This window comes from Hemitrygon akajei, chromosome 25 (assembly GCF_048418815.1).
Source record: "Hemitrygon akajei chromosome 25, sHemAka1.3, whole genome shotgun sequence".
NCBI classification, from domain to species: domain Eukaryota; kingdom Metazoa; phylum Chordata; class Chondrichthyes; order Myliobatiformes; family Dasyatidae; genus Hemitrygon; species Hemitrygon akajei.
In genome coordinates this window covers 6,456,536-6,468,380 of record NC_133148.1, presented here as the reverse complement: position 1 = coordinate 6,468,380, position 11,845 = coordinate 6,456,536, and the positions used below count along the sequence as shown (strand labels likewise).

The 11,845-nt window shown below is 47.2% G+C and overlaps 1 protein-coding gene across 1 annotated transcript in view; it reads right to left on the bottom strand.

Annotated features, from left to right (window-relative positions):
* Positions 1–7,902: 7,902 nt before the first annotated feature.
* LOC140716342 (calpain-8-like) overlaps positions 7,903–11,845 on the bottom strand; it is a 190,420-nt gene continuing 186,477 nt past the window's right edge. The window contains exons 19-21 of the mRNA XM_073028983.1: positions 11,514–11,627; positions 9,440–9,492; positions 7,903–8,127 (exon numbers count right to left, since the gene is read on the bottom strand). Coding sequence (XP_072885084.1) covers positions 8,101–8,127; positions 9,440–9,492; positions 11,514–11,627 — 194 coding nt within the window. The 3' untranslated portion in view covers positions 7,903–8,100. The remainder of the gene's footprint in view (positions 8,128–9,439; positions 9,493–11,513; positions 11,628–11,845) is intronic.

The window sequence follows — 11,845 nt, the reverse complement described above, 5'->3', positions numbered from 1 at the left end:
ATGGAGAACAGGCAGAGTGATGGGCAGCGAGAGAGAAAAAAAAGGAGGGGGAAAAAAACTAAATATATCAGGGATGGGGTAAGAAGGGGAGGAGGGGCATTAATGGAAGTTAGAGAAGCCAATGTTCATGCCATCATTTACCATCTTGGCCTTGTCAATCAGCATTGGGAGCCACAAGAGCAGAGTGGAAGCAAGTCCGTCTTTGGTCCCCAAGGGAGTATTTCAAGAAGTGGGAAGCCGATATTTAGACCATAAGACATAGCAGCAGAATTGGACATTTCAACCCATCGAGTCTGCTCCATCATTCAATCATGGCCAATTTCTCCCTTTGATACTCTTACTAATCAAGAACCTCAACCTGCACATTAAACATACACAATGACTGAGCCTCCACAGCTGTCTGTATCATTTAATTCCACAGATTCACCCCCCTCTGGCAAAAGAAATTCCTCCTCACATCGTCCCTCTATTCTGAGACTGTGACCTCTAGGTCCTAGTCTCACTCATTATAGGAAACATCCTCTCCATATCCACTCTATACAGGACTTTCAGTACTCGATAGGTATGAATAAGATCCCCCCTCATTGTTCAAAACTCCAGTCCAGAGCCACAAACACTCTCATGCACTGACCCTTTCTTTCCCGGGATCAATTTTGTGAACCTCCTCTGAACCCTCTCCAATGTCAGTGCATTAGGTACCCCAAACTGCTCACAATACTCTGAATGAGGCCTCGACTTTAAGAGATGCTCTTGAAGTCCTGATGTGCCTGCACCTTCAGGCGAGACGGCTGTAATTTCCATAACCATATAACAATTACAGCACGGAAACAGGCCATTTCGGCCCTTCTAGTCCATGTCGAACGCTTATTCTCACCTAGTCCCACTGGCCTGCACTCAGCCCATAACCCTCCATTCCTTTCCTGTCCATATACCTATCCAATTTTACTTTAAATGACAATACCGAACCTGCCTCTACCACTTCTACTGGAAGCTCGTTCCACACAGCTACCACTCTCTGAGTAAAGAAATTCCCCTTGTGTTACCCTTAAATTTTTGCCCCCTAACTCTCATGTCCTCTTGTTTGAATCTCCCTTACTCTCAATGGAAAAAGCCTATCCACGTCAACTCTATCTATCCCCCTCATAATTTTAAATACCTCAACCTTCTACACTCCAAAGAATAAAGACCTAACTTGTTCAACCTTTCCCTGTAACTTAGGTGCTGAAACCCAGGTAACATTCTAGTAAATCTTCTCTGTACTCTCTCTATTTTGTTGACATCTTTCCTATAATTTCAAAAGCAACCAGGGCATTATCATTGGCCCATGGATAGGCTATAGAGCAGATCACAATCTCCCTCTGTGAAGGTCCACTTTTAACCACCTGGCTTAAAAACTTCCCATGATGGTGTCTCATTGGAGCAGCCTCAATGCAGGACAGATGTACAGTCCGCGACCTAATGCTGACTGACGGACACGGGGACGAAGACTTCCCTAGTTACGAGTGCTGCTAGGGGCTCGGAATGTTGTTTTGACACAGTTCAATTGTCACTGGAAGGCAGTGCAGAGCGAGGCAGTCAGCCTAGTGACCCGCCGCTGCAGAAGTCGTGATGAGAAGGGGAAACACTTCTCATAAATCCCCAGGGATCCTCTGTAAATACTGACACACTCCCCAGGATCCTCTGTAAACACTGACACACTCCCCATGATCCCCTGTGAACACTGACACTCTCCCCATGATCCCCTGTAAAAACTGACACACTCCCCATGATCCCCTGTGAACACTGACACTCTCCCCATGATCCCCTGTAAAAACTGACACACTCCCCATGATCCCCTGTGAAAACGGACATACTCCCCATGATCCCCTGTGAAAACGGACATACTCCCCATGATACCCTGTGAAAACTGACACACTCTCCGGAACCCCCGTAAATAAAGACACACTCCCCAGTCCCCTGTACCTCTCTCATTAAGAAGGTGATTTTGCCCACTGCTCACTGGATGTTTTATGTTTTTCACACCATTCTATGTAAACTCCAGAGACTGTTGTGCGTGAAAATCTGAAGATCAGCTGCTTGAAATACTTGACCCACGCCAGCTGCATACCAACAATCATTCCACGGTCAAAGTCACTTAGATCACAGGTCATCTCCATTCTGATGTTGGGTCTGAACAACAATTGGATCATTTGACCATTTCTACATGTTTCTGTGGATTGAGTTGCTGCCACTTGATTGGCTGAATAGATATTTGCATCAACGAACAGGTGACTTAATGAAGTGGCCACTGAGTGCATTTCTCAGTGAAGCAGATTATCTGATCTTTTAATCCCTTGTAAATACTTGGGCTTCCCATGTAATAAATGACCTGACATAGAGTAATCAACTTCATTCATATTTTCCCATTCATTTTTTAAAGCTAAACATTAATCTTCTGGAGTTTATTTATTATTTGTCAATTTATAGGATACATAGGAGCAGAATTAAGCAAATCTAATTGTGGAGACTGCTCTGCTATTTCATCAGAATTAAGCAAATCTGCTCTATCATTCCACCAGAATTAGGACAATCTGCCAGTGGAGTCTGCTCTGCCATTCCATCAGAAATAGGACAATCTGCCAGTGGAGTCTGCTCTGCCATTTCATCAGAATTATGACAATATGCCTATGGAGTCTGCTCTCTCATTCCTTCAGAATTAGGACAATCTGCCAGTGGAGTCTGCTCTGCCATTCCATCAGAATTATGACAATCTGCTTAAGTAGTCTGCTACACTATTAAATCAGAATTCGGACAATCTGCCTGTGGAGTATTCTTTCTCATTCCAGTGGTATTAGTACATTCTGCCTGTGGAGTCTGCTCTGCCATTCCATCAGAATTAGGACAATCTGCCTGTGCAGACTGCAACAACAGTCCATCAGAATTAGTACAATCATCCTATGGATTCTGCTCTCTCATTCCATCAGTATTTGGACAATCTACTTGTGGAGTCTGAGAATTGGGGCCATTTGCCCATGGAGTCTGCTCCACTATTCCATAAGAATCGGGACAACCTGCCTGTGCAGTCTGGTTCACCATTCCATCAGAATTAGGGCAATCTGCCAATAGAGTCTGCATTCTCATTCCATCAGTATCAGTATATTCTGCCTATGGAGTCTGCTCTACCATTCCATTGGAATTAGGGCAATCTGCCTGTGGAATCTCCTCTCTCATTTGATCAGATTTAGGGCAATCTACCTCTGGGTTTGCTCCACCATTCCAACAGAATTGGGACAATCTGCCTTTGGAGTCTGCTCCTCCATTCCAACAGAATTGGGACAATCTGCCTTTGGAGTCTGTTCCTCCATTCCAACAGAATTGGGAGAATCTGCCTCTGGAGTCTGCTCCTCCATTCCAACAGAATTGGGAGAATCTGCCTCTGGAGTCTGCTCCTCCATTCCAACAGAATTGGGAGAATCTGCCTCTGGAGTCTGCTCCTCCATTCCAACAGAATTGGGAGAATCTGCCTTTGGAGTCTGCTCCTCCATTCCAACAGAATTGGGAGAATCTGCCTTTGGAGTCTGCTCCTCCATTCCAACAGAATTGGGAGAATCTGCCTTTGGAGTCTGCTCCTCCATTCCAACAGAATTGGGAGAATCTGCCTCTGGAGTCTGCTCCTCCATTCCAACAGAATTGGGAGAATCTGCCTTTGGAGTCTGCTCCTCCATTCCATCAGAATTGGGAGAATCTGCCTTTGGAGTCTGCTCCTCCATTCCAACAGAATTGGGAGAATCTGCCTTTGGAGTCTGCTCCTCCATTCCAACAGAATTAGGAGAATCTGCCTCTGGAGTCTGCTCCTCCATTCCAACAGAATTGGGACAATCTGCCTTTGGAGTCTGCTCCTCCATTCCAACAGAATTGGGACAATCTGCCTTTGGAGTCTGCTCCACTATTCCAACAGAATTGGGAGAATCTGCCTCTGGAGTCTGCTCCTCCATTCCAACAGAATTAGGAGAATCTGCCTCTGGAGTCTGCTCCTCCATTCCAACAGAATTGGGAGAATCTGCCTTTGGAGTCTGCTCCTCCATTCCAACAGAATTGGGACAATCTGCCTTTGGAGTCTGCTCCACTATTCCAACAGAATTGGGAGAATCTGCCTTTGGAGTCTGCTCCTCCATTCCAACAGAATTAGGAGAATCTGCCTCTGGAGTCTGCTCCTCCATTCCAACAGAATTGGGACAATCTGCCTTTGGAGTCTGCTCCTCCATTCCAACAGAATTGGGAGAATCTGCCTTTGGAGTCTGCTCCTCCATTCCAACAGAATTGGGACAATCTGCCTTTGGAGTCTGCTCCTCCATTCCAACAGAATTGGGACAATCTGCCTTTGGAGTCTGCTCCTCCATTCCAACAGAATTGGGAGAATCTGCCTCTGGAGTCTGCTCCTCCATTCCAACAGAATTAGGAGAATCTGCCTCTGGAGTCTGCTCCACTATTCCAACAGAATTAGGAGAATCTGCCTTTGGAGTCTGCTCCTCCATTCCAACAGAATTGGGACAATCTGCCTCTGGAGTCTGCTCCTCCATTCCAACAGAATTGGGACAATCTGCCTTTGGAGTCTGCTCCACTATTCCATCATATAACCATATTATTTTTAATTACAGCACGGAAACAGGCCATCTCGACCCTTTTACTCCATGCCGAACTCTCACCTAGTCCCACCGACCTATACTCAGCTCATAACCCTCCGTTCCTTTCCTGTCCATATACCGATCCAATTTTTAAAAAATGAATATATCGACCCCGCCTCTACCACTTCTACTGGAAGCTCGTTCCACACAGCTACCACTCTACTATGACTGATTCGTTATCTCTATTCTCCTGCGTTCTCCTTTTAACCCTTGTTGCCCGGACTAACCACGTACCTATCAACCATTGATTTAAATTTACTCAATGGCGACCTCCACAGCTGTCTGTGGCAATGAATTTCACAGATTCACCACCCTCTGCCTAAAGGGATCCCTCCTCATCTCTGATGTTGCTCTAATCTGAGGCTGTGCTCTCTGCCTCTTATTTGTGGTAATATTACTTGATGTGTTGTGTGCATGTAAGTATATGTTCCTTCATCCGGAGGGAAATTGCTTTGTCTGTCAATATATTTGTATGCATTTGAATGACAATAATCATGACCATGCTTTATAATATTTATTAATGAATGGATATATTCCATTAGCTCAGTTATGGCTATTAGTGTAAACATTTAATGAAAGTGTAGATATATTAAGAAATGTATGTCTAGCGATATGATATGGCTTACACAAAAATCAGCAGGTGACTCTTGGTACAGGAATGCCCTCTTTTCTAGATTCCATGTTCCAGATTAAGTGCTTTACAACTGTATTAAGCAGGGGCTTAATTTTATTGCTAATCCTATCACAATTATGAGATCGCAACAAGTGTGCAAACTCTTGTGACCTTTTCGCTGACTCAGTCAGCTTCTGCAGCACTTTGGAGCAACCCTGACTGGGGGAACTGTGACCCACCAGAAATAGGAGGAGGAAAGGTTACATATCTCTTTGTGCCTGTTCCAGCTATGAGTATGATTTTAGCTAATGGTACTGTGGTGAACTACATATACCTGTCTGGACACGCCCCCCCGCTGACTGCTCCTGTGGCTCCTCCCACTGACCGTGGCTCCTCCCACGGACCCCGGTATAAAGGCGATTGGAGACACCGCCCCGGCCTCAGTCTCCAGGATGCAGTGTGGTGGTCAATTGCTGCTTGTTCTTTCTTCCAGCCAATAAAAGTCTATATCTCACCTCACATCTCCGAGAGTTATTGATGGTGCATCAGGTACACTATGCTATCTTGTTCCCACTTCATCCCTTTAGCATGAAGAAATAAACCCACCCCTTTAGCAATATATTTGATGACTTGGTGAAAATAGATTGTGTTGAGAAATGTTGATTTAATTTAGAGATGTGGCACAATAAGAGACCCTTCCACCCCAATGAACCCATGCTATCCAATCACACCCATGTGATACCCATGTATCCAATCACACCCTGATGATGAGAGGCATTGATCATGTGGATAGTCAGAGGCTTTTCCCCAGGGCTGAAATTGCTAACACAAGAAGGCACAGTTTTAAGGTTCTTGGGTGTGGGTACAGAGGAGATGTCACGGGTAAGTTTTTTACTCAGAGAGTTGTGAGTGCATGGAATGGGCTGCCAGTAACGGTGGTGGAGGTGGATACGATAGGGTCTTTTAAGAAACTCCTGGATGGCTACATGGAGCTCAGAAATATATAGGGCAATGGGTAACCTTAGGTAATTTCTAAGGTAAAGACATGTTCGGCACAGCTTTGTGGGCTGAAGGGCCTGTAGGTTCTCTATGTTTCTATCTTCTCAGAGCCACCATTGGGCAGGAGATACAGCATGATGTCCCACATCACCAACTTCAGGATCAGCTATCAAGATGCTGCATGGCCCTAAGCACAACCTCAGCAATCCAACACTATGGCCACTTTAACATAGAGCATAGAATAGTACAGCACATTATAGGCCCTTCGGACCACAACGTTGTGCAGACATTGCTTTTTGTTCCAATTGTACTTACTTGTAAAAATTGTGAATAATTTTTGTTTTTCTTAAAATTGTATCAGATTTTGTGTATCTGATGCTGTGGGTCTGATGCTGTGTATCTGATGCTGTGGGTCTGATGATGTGTATCTGATGCTGTCAGTCTGATGCTGTGTATCTGATGATGTGTATCTGACGATGTGTATCTGATGCTGTCAGTCTGATGCTGTGTATCTGATGCTGTGTATCTGATGCTGTGGGTCTGATGATGTGTATCTGATGCTGTCAGTCTGATGCTGTGTATCTGATGCTGTCAGTCTGATGCTGTGGGTCTGATGATGTGTATCTGATGCTGTCAGTCTGATGCTGTGGATCTGATGATGTGTATCTGACGATGTGTATCTGATGCTGTCAGTCTGATGCTGTGTATCTGATGCTGTGTATCTGATGCTGTGGGTCTGATGATGTGTATCTGATGCTGTCAGTCTGATGCTGTGTATCTGATGCTGTCAGTCTGATGCTGTGGGTCTGATGATGTGTATCTGATGCTGTCAGTCTGATGCTGTGGATCTGATGATGTGTATCTGACGATGTGTATCTGATGCTGTCAGTCTGATGCTGTGTATCTGATGCTGTGTATCTGATGCTGTGGGTCTGATGATGTGTATCTGATGCTGTCAGTCTGATGCTGTGTATCTGATGCTGTGGGTCTGATGATGTGTATCTGATGCTGTGTATCTGACGATGTGTGCCTGTGATGGTAAGGCAAGTAAGTTTATCATTGACTTGTGCCTATGACAATAAACTGAAGTTTGACACCTTCCTCTTACTTTAATGCTGCGCTCTCTAGTTTTTAATACTATAACCATGGGGAAAAGATTCTGTCTATCCACCCTATTTATGCCTCTCTTAATTTCCTATTCGTCCATCAGGAGGTCAAATTCCACCATTACTAGTACTTAAATTCAATGCACACTGCAATTAAAATGTGAATTCAGTTCAAAGACTTAGATATGGGCAAAAGAGTTGTTGTTCAAAGAAAAAATAACAGGGTCTCTTCTGTCGCTGAAAACATCTGCCACCTTACTTGTCTGACTGACTATATGTGAGAGTCCCGATTAGTTCTTCAACTTCGCTTGAAAAGTGGCCAGAAGGAGATGATTCAACCTCATGGTTGATCTACCCCAATGGCATTTCCCTGCTCTGAGCAACTGTGCCCCAGTTCCTCAAATATCCACAAAGTTCTTCTTGCCTCATTATAGGAAGGACATGAATGCTTTAGAGAGGGTGCAGAGGAGATTTACCAGGAGTCACCTTGATTAGACAGCATGTCTTATGAAGCTAAGGCTTTTCTCTCAAACAGGGTTTGGCTTTAATGCTGGGCTTTTCAATCTTTAAAACAAAACAATCATATCTTCGCATGAATATATTGTGCCAAAGCAGTGGCTATCAAAAAGCTGAAGATCTGAATTATAACTGAGGTTGGATTTCCATATGAATTGGGATTCTCCAGACAGTCCCAGGCGGTTCCTGGGATCCCCGCACCTTAGAGGCCAATAAAGAGTAGCAGCCACTGCAGAGAGAGAGAGAGAGAGAGAGGGAGAAGGAACAAGTGTCACTTGGGACAGTGGCTCCAGTCTCCATTCACCATCCAACCCACACTGGGCCTGTACACCACCCCCCAACACCTTTCCAGAGTCATATGGCCACTCCTGTCCTGGGTGAGACGTACACCCCTGTCCTAAATGGGATTGGTATTCCTGTCTCAAGGGAATGGTCACTCCTGTCCAGAATGAAATAGTCATTCCTCTCAGTGTGCAAAAGTCATTCTTCTCCAGAGTGAAATGGTCATTCCACTCAGCGTGGAATGGTCACTCCTGTCCAGAGTGAGATGGTCATTCCACTCAGCGTGGAATGGTCACCCATGTCCAGAGTGAGATGGTCATTCCACTCAGCGTGGAACGGTCACCCCTGTCCAGAGTGAGATGGTCATTCCACTCAGTGTGGAACGGTCACCCCTGTCCAGAGCGAGATGGTCATTCCACTCAATGTGGAATGGTCACTCCTGTCCAGAGTGAGATGGTCATTCCACTCAGCGTGGAATGGTCACCCCTGTCCAGAGCGAGATGGTCATTCCACTCAGTGTGGAATGGTCACTCCTGTCCAGAGTGAGATGGTCATTCCACTCAGTGTGGAATGGTCACCCCTGTCCAGAGTGAGATGGTCATTCCACTCAGTGTGGAATGGTCACTCCTCTCCAGAGCGAGATGGTCATTCCACTCAGTGTGGAATGGTCACCCCTGTCCAGAGTGAGATGGTCATTCCACTCAGTGTGGAATGGTCACCCCTGTCCAGAGCGAGATGGTCATTCCACTCAGTGTGGAATGGTCACTCCTCTCCAGAGTGAGATGGTCATTCCACTCAGTGTGGAATGGTCACCCCTGTCCAGAGTGATATGGTCATTCCACTCAGCGTGGAATGGTCACCCCTGTCCAGAGTGAGATGGTCATTCCACTCAGTGTGGAATGGTCACTCCTCTCCAGAGTGAGATGGTCACCACTGCAACAAGAAAATTACCACTCATCTCTGGAATGTGATGTTCACTCCTGTTCTGGATTATATGGTCATTCCTGTCATGTGTGAGATGATCACTCCTGAACCAAGAGGATGGTCACTATTGTCTGGAGTGGGATCATCACTCCTATTACAACGGGATGGTCATTACTGTCCTGAGTGTGCTGATTCCTGTCCAAAATGACATGGCACTTCTGTCTTAACAGGATGGTTACTCTTGTCCAGAGAGGAGTGGTAACTCTATCCCATGCAAAAATGCTAATAAGGTCTGAAATGCGACGGCTGCTTCTACAACATGCCATGGAACCCACCTCTTCCACACTCCTGCTTCCTCCGGTCTCCTTCTTCAGCTTCTCGAACGTTTCTGAAAGCAGGCAAAGCAGGTTAACAGGGTACGGGTGGGTGCTGAGTGTGGGATGGGGGAGGGGGAGGCGATGTCAAAGGGAGAGAGACAGAGAACGGGTTTGGAGAGGTGAGGAAGATGTGGGGACGACATGGACATACTGGGATCCAGATGGTGTAAGTGTGAAGAGGGAGTGTGAGGGGTGAGGAGTTGGGATGATGGGGAAAGCATAGGTGGTGTTGAAGGTGTTGAGTGTGAGGGGTGAGGAGTGGAATGGAGGTGCTGAGGGTGTCGAGGAAGAGTGAGGATGAGGAGTTAGGATGGAGGAGAGAGCGCAGATGTGTCGAGGGAGAGCGAGGTGAAGAGTCTGGACAGATGACGGGGTGGTTAGGTCTGGAGGTGAACGAGGAAAAGGAGAGGGTGTTGAGGTGTGCCAGGAATGTCTGAGGTAGAACAGGGCAGGTGAAGCAGGTGGAGGGGGGAGGGTGTAGGGGAAGGGTGAAGGTGGAGGGAATGGAGGAGGCTGGAGGGTGATAGAGACTGGACAGAGGGCGAGGATGAATTGGAGGAGGGTGATTGAGGGAGGTTGAAGGGGTGAGAGAGGTTGGGGAAGGTTGAATGAGGATATTGGTGAGGAGGGAAGGGGGAATGAGATGGGTGTAGCTGGAGTTTGTGAAAGACAGGAGAGGGGAGTGAAGTGAGAATATTGAAGAGGGGTAAAGGTGTTGACAGGGGTGAGGGTGGTGGATTGAGTTTGGAGCGGGGATGGGGAGCAAATGGGGTGGGGAGGGTGAGCTATAGGGTGGGAATGAGTGTGAGAAAAGGAGAGGATGAGAGTAGGAAGGGTGAGGTGAGGGTGATGAGAGGGTATTGTTTAGAGAGTAATCGTGAGAGTGTAATTGTGGGACGGTAATGGTGAGAGTGTAATGGTGAGAGAGTAATGGTGGAACGGTAATGGTGGGAAGGTAATGGTGAGAGGGTAATGGTGAGAGTGTAATTGTGAGAGGTAATGGAGGGATGGTATTGGTGAGAGGGTAATGGTGAGAGTGTAATTGTGAGAGGTAATGGAGGGATGGTATTGGTGAGAGGGTAATGGTGAGAGAGTAATGGTGGAACGGTAATGGTGGGAAGGTAATAGTGAGAGTGTAATTGTGAGAGGTAATGGAGGGATGGTAATGGTGAGAGTGTAATGGTGAGAGAGTAATGGTGGAACGGTAATGGTGGGAAGGTAATGGTGAGAGGGTAATGGTGAGAGTGTAATTGTGAGAGATAATGGAGGGATGGTATTGGTGAGAGGGTAATGGCGGGAAGGGAATGGTGAGAGTGTAATTCTGAGAGGGTAATAGTGGAGGAGAGGTGGGAAGGGTTTAAGAGTGTGAGGGAGTTGTGGAGGGTGGAGGAGGTGAGGCTTTGGGGATGATTGTGGAGTATGAGGGGTTGAAGCTGATGGAGGAAGTGAGGGATTGGGGAGAGTTGAAGAGGGTGTACGAGTTAAGGTGAGGGATTTGAGAATTGAGGAGGTGAGGAGCTGGGGAGGGTTGAGGAGAGTGGAGATTAGGGTTTGGGGAAGATAGAGAAAGGGAGCAAGTGAGGCGGTTGAGGCAGTTGGAAGAATTGAGGGGTTTGAGGAAGGTAGAAGAGTGTGAGGGGATTGAGAAGGGTGGAGGTGGTGAAGGATTGAGGATTGTGGAGGATAGTGAGGGGGTTGAGGAGTGTGAAGGAGGGCAGAGTATTGAGGAGTGTGGAGGATTGTAAGGGGGTTGAGGTGTGTGGAGGTGGTGAGGGGATGAAGAGCTGTGGAGGATACTGAGGGAATTGAGGAGGGTAGAGGAGTGAGTGGATTGAGGAGTGGAGGATAGAGAGGGCTGACGAGTGTGGATGAGAGCAAGGTATTGAGGAGTGTAGAGGATTGTGAGGGGGTTGAGGGTGTGGAGGAGGTGAGGGGGTTGAGGGTGTGGAGGAGGTGAGGGGATTGAGGAGTGTGGAGGATTGCGAGGGGGTTGAGGGTGTGGAGGAGGTGAGGCTGAAGGGGCCACACTCACGGAAGAGCTTCTGCAGTTTGGTGGCGCAGCAGATGAAGTGACTGAAGTCGAGGGTCCCATCTGTCTGGTGTCGCAGCCACAGCTGCTGGTATAGCTGCGAGTTCAGCTCGAATCCTGGGAGCACAACCATCAGTGAGTGTCTGGGAGCCCACCTCATCCCCAACCCTCACCCTCACCCTCATTCCTTCCCCACCCACTCCCCCCACACCCTCACCCTCCCCTCACCCCTATGCCCAGCCACTCCCTCACCCTCATGCTCACCCTCACCCCCACCCCTCACCCTCATCATCATCCCTATCCACTCCCTCACTCTCACCTCTATCCCCGCCCAC